At 55.1% G+C, this 17,373-nt stretch overlaps 5 protein-coding genes across 5 annotated transcripts; 1 reads left to right on the top strand and 4 right to left on the bottom strand.

The window, feature by feature from the left end:
* Positions 1-2,770: 2,770 nt before the first annotated feature.
* Positions 2,771-3,799, bottom strand: LTHEOB_9901 (Helicase; the record flags this gene model as incomplete). The annotated part of the gene is made up of 3 exons (XM_035519540.1): positions 2,771-3,177; positions 3,314-3,570; positions 3,675-3,799. The coding sequence occupies 3 exons, from the start codon at positions 3,797-3,799 to the stop codon at positions 2,771-2,773; spliced, it is 789 nt and encodes a 262-aa protein (XP_035368484.1).
* Positions 3,800-5,831: 2,032 nt separating this feature from the next.
* On the bottom strand, positions 5,832-7,655 carry LTHEOB_9900 (translation elongation factor EF-1 alpha; the record flags this gene model as incomplete). Its single annotated transcript, XM_035519539.1, has 5 exons — positions 5,832-5,899; positions 5,955-7,134; positions 7,396-7,451; positions 7,510-7,580; positions 7,651-7,655. 5 exons carry the CDS (start codon positions 7,653-7,655, stop codon positions 5,832-5,834), a joined length of 1,380 nt encoding a protein of 459 aa, XP_035368483.1.
* Positions 7,656-8,738: 1,083 nt separating this feature from the next.
* Positions 8,739-11,756, bottom strand: LTHEOB_9899 (Respiratory complex assembly protein rmp1; the record flags this gene model as incomplete). The annotated part of the gene is made up of 4 exons (XM_035519536.1): positions 8,739-10,328; positions 10,376-10,674; positions 10,727-11,555; positions 11,727-11,756. The coding sequence occupies 4 exons, from the start codon at positions 11,754-11,756 to the stop codon at positions 8,739-8,741; spliced, it is 2,748 nt and encodes a 915-aa protein (XP_035368482.1).
* Positions 11,757-12,091: 335 nt separating this feature from the next.
* On the bottom strand, positions 12,092-13,424 carry LTHEOB_9898 (Oestrogen-responsive protein; the record flags this gene model as incomplete). The annotated part of the gene is made up of 6 exons (XM_035519535.1): positions 12,092-12,567; positions 12,615-12,697; positions 12,747-12,793; positions 12,842-13,213; positions 13,271-13,294; positions 13,350-13,424. 6 exons carry the CDS (start codon positions 13,422-13,424, stop codon positions 12,092-12,094), a joined length of 1,077 nt encoding a protein of 358 aa, XP_035368481.1.
* A 417-nt stretch (positions 13,425-13,841) lies between these two features.
* Positions 13,842-17,129, top strand: LTHEOB_9897 (tRNA-specific adenosine deaminase; the record flags this gene model as incomplete). The annotated part of the gene is made up of 7 exons (XM_035519534.1): positions 13,842-13,983; positions 14,074-14,107; positions 14,168-14,583; positions 14,728-15,156; positions 16,030-16,198; positions 16,259-16,486; positions 16,595-17,129. 7 exons carry the CDS (start codon positions 13,842-13,844, stop codon positions 17,127-17,129), a joined length of 1,953 nt encoding a protein of 650 aa, XP_035368480.1.
* Between the last annotated feature and the right edge of the window lie 244 nt (positions 17,130-17,373).

The following is a 17,373-nucleotide window of genomic DNA, read 5'->3' as shown; positions in this document are numbered from 1 at the left end:
GACCGACAGCAAAACCCCATGGTCAACCAGCTGAAAGATCTTCAAGACCCCTCCCCCTTCCGACCTAGCCTGCGCGATGTCCAACGCATGCCCCTCGCCTAAATGAAGACCTCCTCCCATGGACAACACTGCCCGTCCCTGTCCACGCGTTCACCGAGCCGCCACCGTGGTCCGAGCGACTAAAGAGCTGAGCCCAGGAGACACAGGGTCGGGAATGAATGCGTGTGGGGAGCGAGCGCAGCCTCTCTTGTGCCCCGACCGAGCATCAGCCTCGACGTTCGCGTAACGCCGTCTCGAGACCTGTGCGTCGGATGATTCAGACATCATTGATCAACCTGCACCTGTCTTCCTGCCAAATGGAGCTGGTGGTAGTGGGGGATCGGCGCTCTCGTCGTTGCAATCCTCCCATCGCCCGATCAACTTTCAACCTCGTTTCTCCCCCGATCGCGACGTGTAGTCTTGTTTTGCGGTCCGCACGACGTCGATGGCAGAGAATTCGGCTGTCCTTGTGACCATGAGCTCGAAATCTTGGAAGCCGAGGGGTGCTTTAGATGTGGGGCACAGATGGAGATGGTCGGGGCTGGGCGGAGAATCTGGCCATTGAGGCTAAGATTTGATTCGACACGATTGCTTCTCGACTCTTGGTGGTGTGAGTCGGTTGATCGTGTCTTGGGATTGTATCCCGAAGCGCGCGGTTGCCGTGGTGCAAGCGCAGCACAGGTAAGCATATTGTCTTGTCTCTACTCATGTCTCAAACCCGGATATGCAAGTAAGAGCTGTGACTTTCCTCTACCATCCCACTGGTTTTCGACCATCCCGATATGACCGTCTGCGAGATTCGTCATAGTCCTCTCAGGGATATGGAGCCAAAGCAAGCAGAGCGGACCTTTTCCCAACCGGACGCTGCAGAACCGTTTCATCCAGAGAAGCGATCTTCAATCATGTGGACGGTCAGCCTGATCGGCGCTTCGCGTCATCGACGTGTGGCACCGCCTTTGGTCAATGCTACGGGCAACGAGATGCTCAGGGTCCATGGCATTCATGCTCGTCACGACCTGTAGCCGGTGGGGGCGTTGACATGGGTAGCTGTCGGTGCTCAATCTCGCATACGGAGGAGAACATATCATCTACCGACCAATTGGATCATTCGACGTTACGTCTATCGCAACCCGTATTTTCGGCACTGTAACTTCTTCATCTGGTTAATGCCGGTTGCTTGTCATTGCTTCTTCATGACTACGCCCACGTCTTATCAGCACATACGGACGTAATCCCTTTGCTTCTGGGGACAGACATCCACATGAGTAAGGTGATAGCATCCAGGTCCACCGGTCGTCACCGAGTGGCGACGAATGCCACCAAATGGTCACAAATTCGACATTCACGGGCAGCTGAAGCTATCGTACGGACGCAAATGTAAACTTTAAAATTATACAAATACGTCCGGACAATAGCTTCAGCTACCTACGTAAGTAAGATATTTATTTTCTATGTCACGTCTAAGCAAACAAGGACCTTGTTTACATCTGTAGGCGGTGAGGACTTAGACGTTTCACACGGCAAGATACCATCCATGGTATTGAGATACTGTGATGTCACATGCCACACTTTCCCAAACTTCAACCCAACACTCAACCGCAGCTTCTACATGAGAAATTGCCGCCTCAACGAGAGCATCAGAAGGACAGCCACTGCCCTTCCGTGCGTTGGGATTCAGGACCCTGCACGAGGCTGGAAGACATCTGATCAGGGTCCTGAGCGGGTATATAAAGATAAGCTGCCTCTCTCAAACCTTCTCCTCTATTCTTCTCTCCAACTTTCTCTGGGGTCGGGGTCGGGGCAGAGGCAGAGGCAGCGCACGGCCCTGACCCCAGTGTGAGGTGTGCTGGGCCGTACCTTCCCATCTGGCAGTTCGCAGTTGCTCCTTCCTCGACAGGGCAGCCTCACAATTTTCACCACCCACAATAACTCGGTCTCTTCCAATCTCTCTCCACGCATTCATCCGCCCATCCACGCGCAGATCTGTCAAAGGTAACCAAGTTTCCCATTTCGTGACCCAACTTGAGTCAGAGTTAGCTAACGCTGGGATGTAGATGGCGTCTGGCGGAGATCTTTTTCTGGACCGCTGCACGAAGATCATCGCGGAGATGGCGGTCAAGGACATGTCTATAACTGAGGAATTGAAGGAAGAGCTTGGAAAGAAAAGTGCAGAGATATGGGTAACGGAACTCTCCAAGCTTGTGCTAGCCAAGGTCAAGAAGCTGCTGGGAAGAGAGTCACCACCAACTTTAGATGAACTGTCTCAGCTAGCCTGGGCTAGGTCTGTTAATTTCGACGTGTACGGTTGTCTTTGTCCATGTGCAGATTACTTAAAGGTGAGCATATCTTCCATTTCTTAAACACATCCACATCCGAGATTAGCGCAATATGGAAATGTGGAGTGAGAAATTTAACTTACGTGGGTAGTTGGAGCTATCGTCCGGATGTTTTTGTATAATTTTTAATTCTACATTCTCGTCCGGACGATAGCTTTATCTACCCATGACATGAGCAAAAAAAAATAAACCGAATCTACGCTAGCCATCGGCTTCTCGAAGGGACTGTAGCTAGCAAGAATATTAATTGCGGTCAACATCCGCAGGCTCGAAAAGAGCAGCACTCCATACCACTGTCATTTGAAAAGCATGAATCAGTCACATTGAACAATAGGTTGCTCTTATAGATTTGATTTCGTTCTAGAGAGATAAGCAACAGAAGAATCCAGTGAAAGTTATTTGTAGCCCTTATGCTTTCGCTTCCTTCTAGCAGCGCCATCCTGTTCAAAGCAAGTATCCTGCTTCACGCCATCCTTCTCAACGCCCCCCTGCTCAATGCTATCCTGCTCATAGACCTCAGCCTTGCGTTTTGTCCCCTTCTTTGGCGTGTTCGTTGTTGCTGCACTGTCGCTAGCCTCATCGTCGATGGCAGGTGTTGAACTTTTCCTATTTCCTGAGAAACCAGGCGTGTTCCTCCGAAATACCTCAGAATCTATGTTCCTCCCAATCGCACTTCTCATGTCGGAAGCTGTCATGCCCGCCCAGTAGTCTACGTGATAGTAACGGCTTCTCTCGTCCCAGAATACATCCGGTACGCCCGGTTCCACTTCAGGCTCCACTTGAGGCTCCACTTGAGGCTTCGCTGAGCGTCGGGTCGGGGGAAACGGAGATGATAAACGTGTAAACTGAGATGAAGTGGACCTAGGCCTTGCTGGGGCGATCGAAGGCGGAGGGGTTTCACGAGGTTGCGGTGTTGCATCTGCTGCCGATGGACCCACCGACGTATCTGTTGGTGTGCTGGATGAGGCGGTAAGAAATGAAGTTATGGAGGGAGCCTTGGATTGATTCGCGGATGGCTTGGGCGGAGCAGATTTCTTGGAGGATCCGCTTGAAGAAGTTGCACAATGAGACACTGGAAGCCTCGAACGAATTTTCGGGAACACCCTTGATGCAGCAGAAGTCGCCATCATGTGCTGGAACGCGTTCTGTCTCGCGGTGGGGTCTGGGGGGGTCGAAGGGCCCAGTGCGGATGCAACTTAACAAAACGTTAAGGTAAGTACTCACGCGAGAAGTTGCCCTGAGGTTGTCGTGTTGCTTCTGAGGCTGAGGTGTCGTGTGATTTTGTGATGTGCAGCATACCCGCCATCAGGCTGGGCCGCAAGCTTGGCTAACGCTGATGCAGTTACCTTCTTTGCGCTGACCTTCCTGTAAGAGTCGAGAGCAGGATCTGTAGTCGCGTGGCAAAGGAATCTGTGAACACCCATGTGGATGTTACCGCGAGTGTTGTCGTCATTCTCAACTCGCTTTCCCCGCCTTGAGAGATCACCAATCAGATCGTCATGAGCTTTGATTTAAAGTCTTGCTTGCTCTGAGTTCATGGAAAGCTCATGGGTCGTGATTCGGAATGGTGGGATGCTCTGCGCAATCGTGTGTTCCTGTCCCAGGAACACGACAGTTTGACCCTTAACACGCCTAAGCATGAAGGAGGAGAGTAGAGGTTGGCACAGGGTCCTGATTGGAGTAGATGGCTTAAGGATTGCCGTGCAATGCAGAGTATACAGTTGATGGGTATTTTTATAGACCATTTGATAAATGTATGTAGGAAAATCTATGGAATACCCGCAGGCAACGGAGAATATATATGCTGCTAGGCGTCCAATTGGCAATTAGCAATTAGAGAAGACAGCACGCGAAAATGTAGGCAAATTGATTTCCTTAAATCCATCATGCCACAAGATACTTTGAACTGTCGCGTGTTCTCTCATGGGCTATCATTTCTTACAAATACAGGGAGTGGACGCAAACGTCCGGACGTAGTTGCAAATTTTAAAAAGCTACAAACACATCCGGACGTGAGCTTCAACTACCCTCAGAAGCGCAAATTTCGTATCGAGGAATTTGGCTGGTAAGGATGGTATCTGATGAAGAAGTGGAGTGACGCATCGGGGCCCGCCGAGTTCCCGAAACCTCCAATGAAGAACTTTGAAGGCGGCCAGCCTGTGGTCATGTCCAATTTTTGGAACCTGGTTCAACCCAAACTGCGTGTTTGCTACACACATCGTGCTCAGGGCAAGGCGCAACACCTATGTCGAGGTACTCTTCGGTGTTGATGATGCAGATGAGTTCAAAGTAGAAAAGCAAAAATTCCTGCATAACAAACCCAAGGTCCCTTCTCAAAATTATGACAAGTTGGGGTAGATGAAGCGTTCATCCGGACACAAATGTTCGAATTATAATATAAACAAACGCATCCGGACAAGAGCTTCACGTCCCCCAAAATGTCACAATACCCAGCGAACCAACCTCATCCACAAAATCCAAAAAACCCTTCTGCCCCCCACTCTTACCAAAACGTAGCCGCCCACCAATAACATTCCACGAAACTTGAGTGGCGGGGTCATCTCCGTACTTTCCCTGCTGCTACTGCGCCCCGCCCCGAGCCTGTCCCCAAGACTGATGAGGGAAAAAGATCTCCCCAAGGATCTCGCACATCTGGCTTACGGGAGCTAACATGCGAGGCGCGCCGGGAGCTACCGGCAAGGGCACGGGGCAAATGATAAGCTCGCTAATTGTAGCTTAACCAAGGATGGGCGAAAATTCAGTGACGCACTGTGGGGTACGTGAAGCGTGTGGGTGTAGATATGCTTAATCAAATACGATAAAGGCGTTTGGATGAGTGTTTCGAGTGCTCATAGGTTGGACGTATACGGGATTCTGGAGTAAGAGGCAATTTTAGTAACAATAACAAGCATGTAGAGGATGAAGCCACGAAAGTCAGCGGACAAGACAGGTGCCGGCAAGGTCATCAAGTCGGGTAAGTCGTTCACCGTCGCAACTAGCATGATAATGATGCTAATATGTGTATATTCGCCCAGTTTGTTCTACCGCTGGGGCTACTCCAAGCATAGTGCTTGCAGTTGTGACATACAGGACATTGTTCGAGTAGTACATGAGGTCCAAGTATCTGCGGGGGAATTTGCCTCAAACGCACGGACATATGTAGGTCAGCGATTTGCGAGGAAGTGCAAGGACACATCGCGACCGGACGCAGTGTAACGCCACTCCGCGACACACAAGACACGTCATCAATAGAGGGAAACAAAATTGTCAGAACATCATCACTTCTATTTTTTGTTGGAAGGATAGAAGTAAATCTAGCAGTCCTCCCTTCCCATGATTCGTAAACCGTCAGAAAAGTAAGAAATGCTCCATCACCAGAAAACCCTCTGCGAAAACCCGATTTTAAAGTCTGCGCTAAGGGAACAAAGAAAAAAGAGGAACCTGGGTAGGAACCGCTTATTTCTTGGAGGCCTTCTGGGCGGCCTTGGTGACCTTGCCGGCACCGGCCTTGTCGGACTTGGCGACTATTCAAAAATATTAGCTTCATGATCATGCTAGTTGCGACGGTGAACGACTTACCCGACTTGATGACACCGACGGCAACGGTCTGGCGCATGTCGCGGACGGCGAAACGACCAAGAGGGGGGTACTCGGTGAAAGCCTCAACGCACATGGGCTTGGAGGGAATCATCTTGACGATGGCAGCGTCACCAGACTTGATGAACTTGGGGCTGTTCTCAATGGACTTGCCGGTACGGCGGTCGATCTTCTCGAGCAGCTCAGAGAACTTGCAGGCAATGTGGGCAGTGTGGCAGTCCAGGACGGGAGCGTAGCCAGCACCGACCTGACCAGGGTGGTTAAGGACGATGACCTGGGCGTTGAAGGAGTCGCAGCCCTTGGGGGGGTCGTTCTTGGAGTCACCGGCGACGTTGCCACGACGGATCTCCTTGACGGAGACGTTCTTGACGTTGAAGCCGACGTTGTCACCGGGGACACCCTCGGTGAGCTGCTCGTGGTGCATCTCAACGGACTTGACCTCGGTGGTGACACCAGCGGGGGCGAAGGTGACGACCATGCCGGCCTTGATGACACCGGTCTCGACACGACCGACGGGGACCGTTCCAATACCGCCAATCTTGTAGACGTCCTGGAGGGGCAGACGGAGGGGCTTGTCCGAGGGACGGACCGGGGGGTCGATGCTGTCGATGGCCTCGAGGAGGGTCTTGCCGGTGGACTTGGTCTTGGTCTCCTTCTCCCAGCCCTTGTACCAGGGGCAGTTGGTGGAGGCCTCGATCATGTTGTCACCGTTGAAGCCGGAGATGGGGACGAAGGGAACGGTCTTGGGGTTGTAGCCGACCTTCTTGATGAAGTTGGAGGTCTCCTTGATGATCTCCTGGTAACGCTCCTCAGACCACTTGGTGGTGTCCATCTTGTTGATGGCGACGATGAGCTGCTTGACACCGAGGGTGTAGGCGAGCAGAGCGTGCTCACGGGTCTGGCCATCCTTGGAGATACCAGCCTCGAACTCACCAGTACCGGCGGCAATGATGAGAATGGCGCAGTCGGCCTGCGAGGTACCAGTGATCATGTTCTTGATGAAGTCACGGTGACCGGGGGCGTCGATGACGGTGACATAGTACTTCGGGGTCTCGAACTTCCAGAGGGCAATGTCGATGGTGATACCACGCTCACGCTCGGCCTTGAGCTTGTCAAGAACCCAGGCGTACTTGAAGGAACCCTTGCCGAGCTCAGCGGCTTCCTGTAGTGGGGCGCGTTAGCCTTTGCTCGTACGACGGTACATGAGTGGTCAGAGCATTTTTCGCTAGTGGGGAGGCGCGTCGGCCAGACGCCGGTCGCAAAAAAACCAAGTGCGGTCATTTTGCCGAACCCAGACGAGGCTAGCGCGGGCCAAACCCCACCACGAAAAATGCCCCTCACCAGAGCGATAAGGCGGACTGTGCGCCGCAGCGCTGCAGCGCCGAAGTCGAGAGGGGTTAAAAAACGACATGCGTGCACGGACCTTCTCGAACTTCTCAATGGTACGCTTGTCAATACCGCCGCACTTGTAGATCAAGTCTAATAAACATGTAAGCGATGTTGCCTTGAGGCGCAAGGCAGGTGAGGGGCAACTTACGACCGGTGGTGGTCGACTTGCCAGAGTCGACGTGGCCGATGACGACGACGTTGATGTGAGTCTTTTCCTTACTGCGATGCCAGTCAGCATGTGTTGTTGCGCGCTGGTGCGACCGGCGGCGGGGTGAGAGCGACGACGTACCCCATGGTGACGGTGTGGAAGTGTTTTCTGGAACTTGGAGATGAAGTGGATTGAAGTCCTGAGCGACGGTCAGTACAATGGCGAAGGCAGGGCAGCAGCGGTGGGGTAGGGCGTACACAGGTACGAATGCCGACGATTCGAGGTGTGTGAGACGAAGAGGAGAAGAAGAGGTGATGGAGGGGCGCAGGAAGGTTTTTATCGGGCTCGGGCGGCGGTGGTGGGGGCGCTAACTAAGCAGGGAAAACTTTGTGCCCTACCTCATGCACTGCCAGCTGATGGCGGGGCAACCTTGCGGCGGCGGCCCAACGAGCGCTCGTCTGATGCGCTGTTCACGGTATGACTCCCGTGGAGTCTACCTCTGCATCCACGGCGCTTGAGGCCATACAATTGGGTCTCTCGCCCGCTAGCCGCGAGATGGCTTCACCGCACTGCAGGCTTTTTGCAGATCTGCTTGCCACACGCCGTCCAGAACCACCGTGACTTGCAGCGCCGGCGGCAACGTGCAGCTCGCGACGCTTCCTCGCCCGCAAATCTGAGAGACCCGCTGCCGGCTTTCCAAGCGCTCCTGCGGGAGTCAAAGCTTTGTGGCGCTTGGTGTTTGCCCTCCGCTGAGCTTCCTACAAATGCCTCTTCCCCTCGCTTCTGGTCACCGCAGAATGCACGGCTCCGGGCGCCCGCTTCATGGGTGTAACCACAGTCCAGCAATAGGCAACTGCGTCAAATTTCCCATATTGCAGTGCGGCTCACCCCGCCGGTCGAATGACTCTTTCGGGCGCTCTTGGAATTGCCATGACGTCGGCGGGCCGCGCGGGCAGAAAAAAAAATTATTCGCCCGTGCTAGCTACAATACGGTACCGCGCAGAGACACCGCGGGCATTGCACGTGCTATCTCACCAACACCGCAGAATCCTTTGTCTAATGATTCACAGGTCTACATGTTGTACATTTTGATTTCCCTCTAAAATTTACAGTCGCGCCAGAGGTGAGTGCCCAACGCCCTGGCCCGTAACTTTTCTTGCACGTACCTCGCCGGGGGGCCTGGATAGCTCCAAAAAATTGCTCCAAGAAATGCTGATGAAACGACATGCTCAATTCGCACCTGGCTGCAACGGCGCATCATCATCCACGACGCGCGCGTTATTAGCTTCTTCCTTTGCCTGGGCAGTGGCCTGCTCAGTCTCGCCACCCTCCGACGCCGCCTTCTCCACATTCTTGCCACCCTCATCATCAGGGTCCCTGTAAGTGGGCGGCAGCGGATCCTCCAACGTTCCCTCACGCGAGAGCCTCTTGTAGTTTCGATGATACATATAACTCTTGACGTTCGGATCAGATGGCTGCAACCTGTGGTGCACGGCATCCTCGATCGTAGACGCCATGTTGAACGCCTCTTCGACCAGTCCCGGCACCTGTGCTTTCAACTGCTCCGTAGTCTTGGCAGCTCCCCTAAGCCGTAGACGCAATTCGCCGCGACGCCCACCCACCCTGCCGCCTTCGACAGACGTGTAAGACACGCGGTGCTGGCCGTTTGGAAGCTCGTATCTGGACATCTGCCTGTGCTCGACGCCGGTGTAGATGAACTCCTTGATGTACTCTTTTCCGAGCTTCGTGAACTCGAACGGTAGATGTTTGTACTTGTCCGAGTTCTTCACAGCCCAAGCAGGAATTCGTATTGTTAGCGTCGGAGGAGCTCGGATGGCTCCACCACCGTCGACATTGGTGGTGATACGAGTGAGGTAATCCCGAATTTCTTCAGAACGATCCAGGATCCGATCCGTCCAAAGAACTTCACGCTGGGTGAAACGGACATCAACCGGCTTTCCAGGCATCAGCACGTCCATGTTTCGCTCTCGAAGCGTCATGCCCAATCCTTGGAAGCGTGCTTTGCCTGATAGTGAGTTAACTTCAATCCGCAATCCCATCTCCGGGAAATCCTCCAGCGATGATGGATCTTCGAGGTCCCACGGAGATGGTATGAAACGGAAAAGGAGAGCATCAGGCAGTAACAAGTCGTTCGAATGGCGGGAGAGACTTGCTTTGGACGTGATATGTTGTAGAAACGGACTGAATCCAGGAAGGGTATGGAGGAAGATTCGCTTGGGACCACCTTCGTGCTCGACTATGTTTTGAAAGGAGATTGGCGACAGCGGATCGCTGGTTGGAGGAGGCTTGTGAAGGATATTGCCAAAAGTGGCATAGTACTCAATCAGCGGAAAAGGCGACCAAAGAGATTCCTTTCGGGTTGCGCCACGAGGCTCCCTTGAGGCATCACTCGAACGGCCATATCGTGAGGTGAAGAAATCGATGACTTTCTGAGCAGGTTGCGATCGACTGTTAGCGCTGCCAACTTCTTGTGTTCTGTCACCAGGAGTGTGGTCAGGTTGTGCCTCCGTCGGAGTATTCGTGGAATCCTCCAGTATTTCGGATGCCGGCTCTTCATCCAAAGCTTGACTCGTCTCGCGCGTAGGCTCCTCTCTTTTGACTGGAAAGGTCCAGCGTGCGTAGTTTTTCTCTCTATCCCGGTAGTGTAATGAACTGTCAGCGCCGCTGGTCTGCAAGAAGCCCTCTCCTTCAGCATCTGCCATAATGCTGGTTTCGGCGCCAGAAGGAGGATTTATTATGTTGATCAGGATTCGTCGTGCCAACTCGAAAGTGCTAGTATCCATGGCGTAGATCATGATCTACAAACAGTCAGCAATTGCCAGTCTGGGGAAACGCTCGCTCTTACCGCGGACTCGGATGAGCTGTCTATGACGGTGTTGCTCAATCTCGCAGTGAACTCCAAATCCTTCTGAGAGAAGAAATCCCTCAGTGTCTCCAAGCCGCGCTTTTGACGAAGCGACTCGAAGTCCTGCAAGTCCAACTTCCTGATCAAAAATCGTCTCAGCAGGCGCTCGATATCGGTGACAGCTGCCTCGGCGGTCTCTCTCTCCGCGGTGAACCGAAGAATGTTCTCGGGACGATACGACTCAATCCGGACTTTTCGTTGATATCCGATATTGTCGAGGATGGTGAAATTCTCGCTCTCTGCAGCAGCAGGTTAGCAAAACTGCGGACCACACGCACGAGGCTGCCTTACGCTTTGCGAGGGTCAAAAGATCAAATTGCCACGGCTCAAGCTTGATCTCAATCTCGCCCAACGCGTCGCTCTCCTCAATGACACCCACGCCCCACAACCCTCTTATAATCCGGTCCACCACCTTCATCTTAGGCAGCGCAGCCACCGGCACATCCGGCCTATCGGCCTCGGACAACCTCTGCTCGATGGGCGAGGTGCCTTCCTGCCACGCCGACTCCCACAGCACGCCCAGCTCGGCGCGCTCTTCGCGCTTCAGCTGCTGCAGCTGGTCCAGGCTCTCCTGCACGTCCGCGTAGCGGCGCAGCTGGGCCACGGCGTAGCCGTCCTTCAGCGCCGTGCGCAGCGCCTTCAAGTCCTTGCGCGAGATGAAGGCCGGGTACTGCGGGCCCTCGGCCGACACCGGGCGCAGCTTGTTGATCTGCTCGTTGGCCTCTTCCTGCCCGGCCACGGCCTGCTTGCCCGCTATCGACGCCTCGAGCGCCTCTCGTATCTCCCTCCGCCGCTTCGTCGCGGGGTCCTCCTCGCCCGTGGCGGCGGCCGTGGCCGAAGATTCGTCGACATCATCATCTCGCTCCACTTCCTTCCGTATGGGCGTGATGTCTCGCAGAATGAGCACCTCCGAATCCTCGCCCAGGTATTTACGCTGCAGCGGCGCCGAGATCTCTTTTATCCTCTCTCCCTTGCGATTGACCCTGATGGGCTTAGAGAGCTTAATGTGCTTTACCGTGCGCCCGCGACCACTCTTGACTTTATGATGAGATTCCATGGACACATGGCGAATGACGGGATTGAGCGGGTTGAATTCAGAGGTGTCTCGACGGATTTCGGGCTGGAAGGCATTTGGGACAGCGAATGGCTCACTAGCTCGTAATTGGCGGGCAAGGCTCGTGAAGGTCGAGGCGGACGAGGATGAGATCGCGGTGGTGGCGGCGAGAGGTGCGACAGGCGCGCGTCCAAGACGCAACAATCGCGCCTGGTTAAGTCGGCATCGTAGACATACTGATGCGCCCAAAGATTGCCGGGCAAGCATAAGGGAAGGCAAAGAAGCTGGTGTTCTGCTGGATCGGACTTGGCTGTGCAGTTCTTCACTTCCTGGGGCGTGCAGCAGCAGCTTTGCGCGCTCGGTACCCGTCTCTGACCGAATCGCACTTTTTTGGACCCGGCGAGTCGGGAGTCCGATGCGCCGCCGCGTCGAGACCGCATCGTGCAGCTGCCAAGAAATTATTTACAACTGCCTGTTTGTATGGCAGCCATTCTATATACAGAAATCTAAATCCTCTTGAGAACTCCGCCCAATGCTATGCAAAAATGTGAAAGAGCTGCGCTGTCCACCAATAGATGGTCTTCCGATGCCTGAAATCGCCTTCAATGCACGGGGAGCGACCAGCTTCTCAAATCTTCCCGAATATCCAGCTCCTCGACCTCGTTGGCCGGTCTAGGCCTTGCCATCTGTGCCTCAGCCTTCATCTGATTTGCCTGTTGTTCCAGACTAGCCCTGCCGCGGAGAGAAAGCCCGCGCTCATGACCTTGCATTCGCACCTTCTTGAGCGTATCCTGCGACTTGTTGCTTCCCTGGCTAGGATTACTCCTGTGCCATCCGCGTAGAGGAGATCGAGATCCGCTGTCGCTCATAGATGTGCTGTCTGCTTCCACGCCCAAGCGATCGCCCAGACTCTTGCCCTCCAAATTGCCCCATCCGTCTCCTCCACTGAATATGTCCTCGATGCACTCGTCGGCGCGGAGCTCTCCCGGTTGCGCGGCCCAGAATGCGATTTCTGTCCGACGGTACATATCTTGCAGTTCTCCGTCGGCACGGCTGTTTTTACTCAGGGTCGGCAGGTCTAGAACAAAGTCAGTCGAGTCAATCGGACGAGCGTGGCATGCATACGGCCTGATTCATCTGCTTCCACCTGTTCTCCAGCTATGATTCCTGCGATTCCTCCAAAAACTTGAGCGTTCTTTAACGAGGGACTGTGGTGTGTTAGCAAAGGAAGGCTCGCGGCTGCGAGGTGCGACTCACGCAATGTAATCCCTGTCTCCGTCGACCTGTCTCATATAGACTCCGATCTACCAGAATAAGCACTACCGTCACCCCGGGAGCCTCGGGGAGCTAACCTTTAGAGTACTGTTGATTTTACTTTCCTGCATGAGATACCGGCGCACTACTCCGTCGGCTTCCAGCTCGCTAGCCTCAACATATTCAGACAAGTTGATGTCGACCTTTCCCAACACGATTCTGTCGCTCTTGCCGCCGGCGCTGTACTCCTGTATGACTTCAAAGTGCATCCAGGCATCCTCGAGCATCTTGGACTTGTTCTGGATGGTGATGCGCACAGGGATGTGCTTCTCGTAAACGTAAAACACCTTGTGCTCCTTGATGGCACGGCGCTCGGTGCGACCGCGGTGCTCGGCGGCAGCGGAGCCAGGGATGTGCCATTTCACGTAGGAAATACCAGAGACGAGCGGGACGTTGTTCAGGTCGAGGATCTAGGAGCGGGCGGGGTCAGGGACAAAGCGAGGGGGGGCAGGATCTGGGGAACGCACTCTGAGGCGGACGTCGAACTTGGGCTGCGACAGCAGTTAGCACACGGAGAAGAGAGTGCGACGCGGGTTTGGGTCTTACTCGGCGGTGTTTGGGGACTGCGAGAGCCGTCAGCGACTCACTCGCCCATGCGACAGACTTGCGCCGCGGAGCCATTGGCGGCGGAGAACCTCACCGAAAGCTTGCATCGTGGGGGGCAGCGGCAAGGCCTTTTATCAAACAGGACGAGGCTCGGGGCAGGTCTGGCGCTTCCTGTTCTGTCGCGGTCACGTCGTCCGTACAGGGCAAGGCGCTGGTCGCGGAATGGCAGGGCTGGGGGTGGAATGGAGACGCGGGAGTGCAACCGAGCGGCGCGACCCTCAGTCGGGGTGTCCACTCCCCAGGCCGCCAGGCCACTCGCGGCTCAGCACAAGCCCCAAGCCCACGCCGACAGCCCTGCCATCATCGGCTCGATTGTGCGTCCAGATGACGCCCGATCTCCGAGGCGACAGCACGCCCTGTTTGTCCACAAATCGCGCATCCCTGGACCCCACGCGTTCGCATCACATCTCTCCGGTCCGACGCACATCCACGATGCCGCCAGAACCTTCCGACGTCCAGGCCTGTGTGCTCGGCGCCTTCGACAGGCTTCCGGCCAAGTGCAAGCCGCGCGCGCGAGACTCGCATGCTCGAGAGTGGGTGCCGCTTGCAGGCGTGGTGCTTGCTCGAACGACAGGTACAGACATCACACGCTACTCGCGCCTTATCAGTCCGCGACGTCGTGTGCCCTTTTCGGCTGACGCACTAACGTGCCATTGCTGAGCAGACGACCGACCCACGTTGACCTGCATCGCTCTGGGGTAGTGCCCCTTCCAAGGTCTTGTGTGCTCCACTATTTACACTAAGCGTGCACCATGTAGGACAGGCATGAAGTGCCTTCCCGCGAGCAAGGTGCCCTCAGCCCACGGCGTTGTGCTGCACGACTGGCACGCCGAGATCCTTGCGCTCCGCGCCTTCAACCGTTTTCTGGTCGACGAGTGCGCGGCTCTCGTATCGTCCGGGGCTCGTGTCTCGGATTTCGTGAGGCGTCGTGATGCGGACGAGATATCTCGGTCTGTGCCGCAGCCCTTTGCCCTCCGGAGCGACGTGGAGATCCACATGTACTGTTCCGAGGCGCCATGCGGGGACGCCAGCATGGAGCTAACCATGGATGCTCAAGAGGATCCCACGCCCTGGTCGCTACCCGCAAATCCGACGTCCGCTGCGCCGTCGGAGGACGTTGTGCTCAGAGGTCGAGGTTATTTCTCGGAGCTCGGCGTCGTTCGCCGCAAGCCTGGTACGTCCGCCGCCGCATGTCGTGGCCTATATCTTATTAATAATCCCGCCATATCAGCTCGTCCTGATGCTCCCGCAACCCTGAGCAAATCCTGTACAGATAAAATTGCGCTAAAGCAATGCACTTCTCTCCTTAATGCGCCAGCTGCCCTTCTCCTCGACCCGCGGACTGCCTACCTTCGTACTCTCATCTTGCCTGAATCTCAGCACGTACCAGCGGCAACCACACGTGCCTTCGGCTCTTCAGGAAGAATGGCCCCGCTGTGCTCTGAGACAAGCCAAACGTGGCCTCATGCCTACACTTTTCGGCCCTTTGAGGTGCAGACTATCTCGCACGAGTTTGAGTGGTCTAGAAGAAGTGCTTTGCCAGGCCAGAAGCTCATTCCATGTAACCTGAGTGCTCTGTACACTCCACTGCGCAACGAGGTCATTATCAACGGCGCACTTCAAGGAAGGAAGCAGGGCGACATCAAAGGAGCAAGCGTAGTCTCGCGGCGGGCAATGTGGAGTTCTGTAGCTGATATCGGCAATGGCCTGAACCAAGACTCCACCCCGGAAGTCGCGGAGCTGGTAGGTATACTTGTTGACAGCAAGGATTACGCTGCTCTCAAGAGAAGCCCGCTGTTGCTAGAGCGCCAGCGGGTGAAAAAGCTGGCGAAGACAGCCGCGCTGAGCGGATGGGTCAGCAATGTAGCCGATGATAGCTTTGATATTGCAACAAATCGGGGTAGTTGAAGCTGTTGTCCGGATGCCCTTGTTCACATATTATTCGTGCATTCATATCCGGACAGCGGCTTCAACTACCTCGATTTGTTGAGATGGCAAACGAGCCGGCCTACTGCCTGCATAATAAAAATTAAGACCTTTGCTTGTGAGCCTTGATTATTTGTTGCGTGAGTTTGCGACTGGCGCTGTTCGAGGACCGCATGCCTTTGAGAGCTGCTGGCATAACAATATAGCACACACCTTCTTTCGCAAATGCCCACATGCCCTTCATAAGTCGCTCCAGCGGCTTTTCCTCTCGTCAATCCGACCGGCGTGGTGTTGGTAGTGGCTGCGGCCACGACATTGAAGCATGGCGCCCGTCACGTGGATTGCTCTATTGGGAATTGCTGTTATTGTCCCTCGATTGAGGCGCATTGAGTTGAATTGAACCAGCAAGGCGTGTAGCCATGCGTCGGACAATAGTAAGCCGGCCGCCGGGTGGAATATGCGGCGCGGAAGCAAGATGGCGGATTTCTGAAGAAGTGACTGGCCAGCGGAGCGCTGCGTAGACTCACTTCAACCTCGCGTGCTTTCCTATTCTGTCCACGCAGATCTTCCGCCCGGCATCTGCTCGTGCGCCTTTCACATGCCTGCCCTATATATACTGTCGATATTTTGTTTTAAGCCTGCTCCTCTTCCTCTTGCTCCCAAACACACATCTTCAAACTTGCCGCATCCACAGCAGCAACAACAACCACCACAACCACCACCATCATCATCACCATCATCATCATCATCATCATCATCATCATCATCATCATCATCATCATCATCATCATGAACTTCCTCGAAGTTCTCGACTTCGGTCTGGTGGCCGTCGTCGCCATGTTCCTCGTCTTCGGCACCCTTGCGTAAGCAACCTCATGTCTGCTACCATCCAAAGGCTCCTACTGACGCAAGCGCGCATGCAGTCTCGTCGCGCCTGTCAAGCCCTCGGTCCGCTTCGTCAATTTCCTCCGGGCTCTTCCCTTGGCCGCGCTCTGGGTCGCCTTCTCCTCCGCCTCCGCCGTCCTCAACTTCGCCTGGGTCCAATTCCTGTTCCCGGTGTTCGCCCTCACCATCTGGTGCTTCGCCCATGTGCTTTCCTACCTCTGGGATACGGCCATGGAGTACCTCAGGTACACGGCAGAGGAGCGCTGGTAAGCACCCACACAATCCCTCAACCTCAATCTCACTTCCTCATCCTTCCTTCACTTCAAACCCCAGAAGATCTAGACTTTCGCCGCTGACACTTTTTTTCCTCACAGCTTCCGGCAATTCTGCGCGCTCAACAACGCCGCAGAACGCCGCGCCGCCCTCGCGCAGGACGCACTCGAGCACGAGCGGCTCTCGCAGCGGAACGCCGTCTTCCCGCTCTCCACCGAACTCGGCGGCGGACCTTCCCCTCTCGCGATGGGTTGGTACCAGACGGCACGCTTCCAGGTGCCGCCGCAGTTCACGGGAGATGGCTTGCCCGCTGCGCCGCCCGCCACTCCGATCGTGTGCAATGCAAGCAACGGTGCTGGCAGTAGCAACATGGTTCACCAGTCAGGCTCCCCCCTCAACCAGCAGCACCCCCACAAGCAACTGGAGCTGGCTCCAGTTCGCTACAGCTTCGAACAGCTGGCTGCGGGAGTCCGTGGACCGCTGCTGCCGCTCCCGCGTCCGCTGCGCACGCGTGACGACGTGGACGCTTGGGTGCGCCTCGCGTTCCCTTACTCCAGCGTGCTGAACGACCTTGGCGGCTGTCTTGATGACGTTGCCCGGGCTCGTTACGGTGTCGTTGAGGGTCGGAGGTATTAAGTAAGCAGCCAGGGCCTGGTGTCCTGGTAAGACGGGATCGGAAACTGTAATGGTACTGATTCCCTTGTCTTGGCTGAGCTTTGTCCTGTCCTCGCCGGACCTCAGTTTTTCGCCTCCGCGGAAGTCTTCGCTCACGTCTTTGACAATTTTGGTCGGACGAGGAAGGTCTTCCTAAGGAACGGGAAGTTCATACCGATGCCGTCTTTATGATTCGGTAGTGACTCTCTGCGCCACCTGCCTTGTC

Source organism: Lasiodiplodia theobromae (assembly GCF_012971845.1).
Source record: "Lasiodiplodia theobromae strain AM2As chromosome Unknown scaffold_34, whole genome shotgun sequence".
Lineage (NCBI taxonomy): Eukaryota > Fungi > Ascomycota > Dothideomycetes > Botryosphaeriales > Botryosphaeriaceae > Lasiodiplodia > Lasiodiplodia theobromae.
Note: the sequence above shows the minus strand (reverse complement) of the source record. Positions and strands in the feature narration are given on the sequence as shown.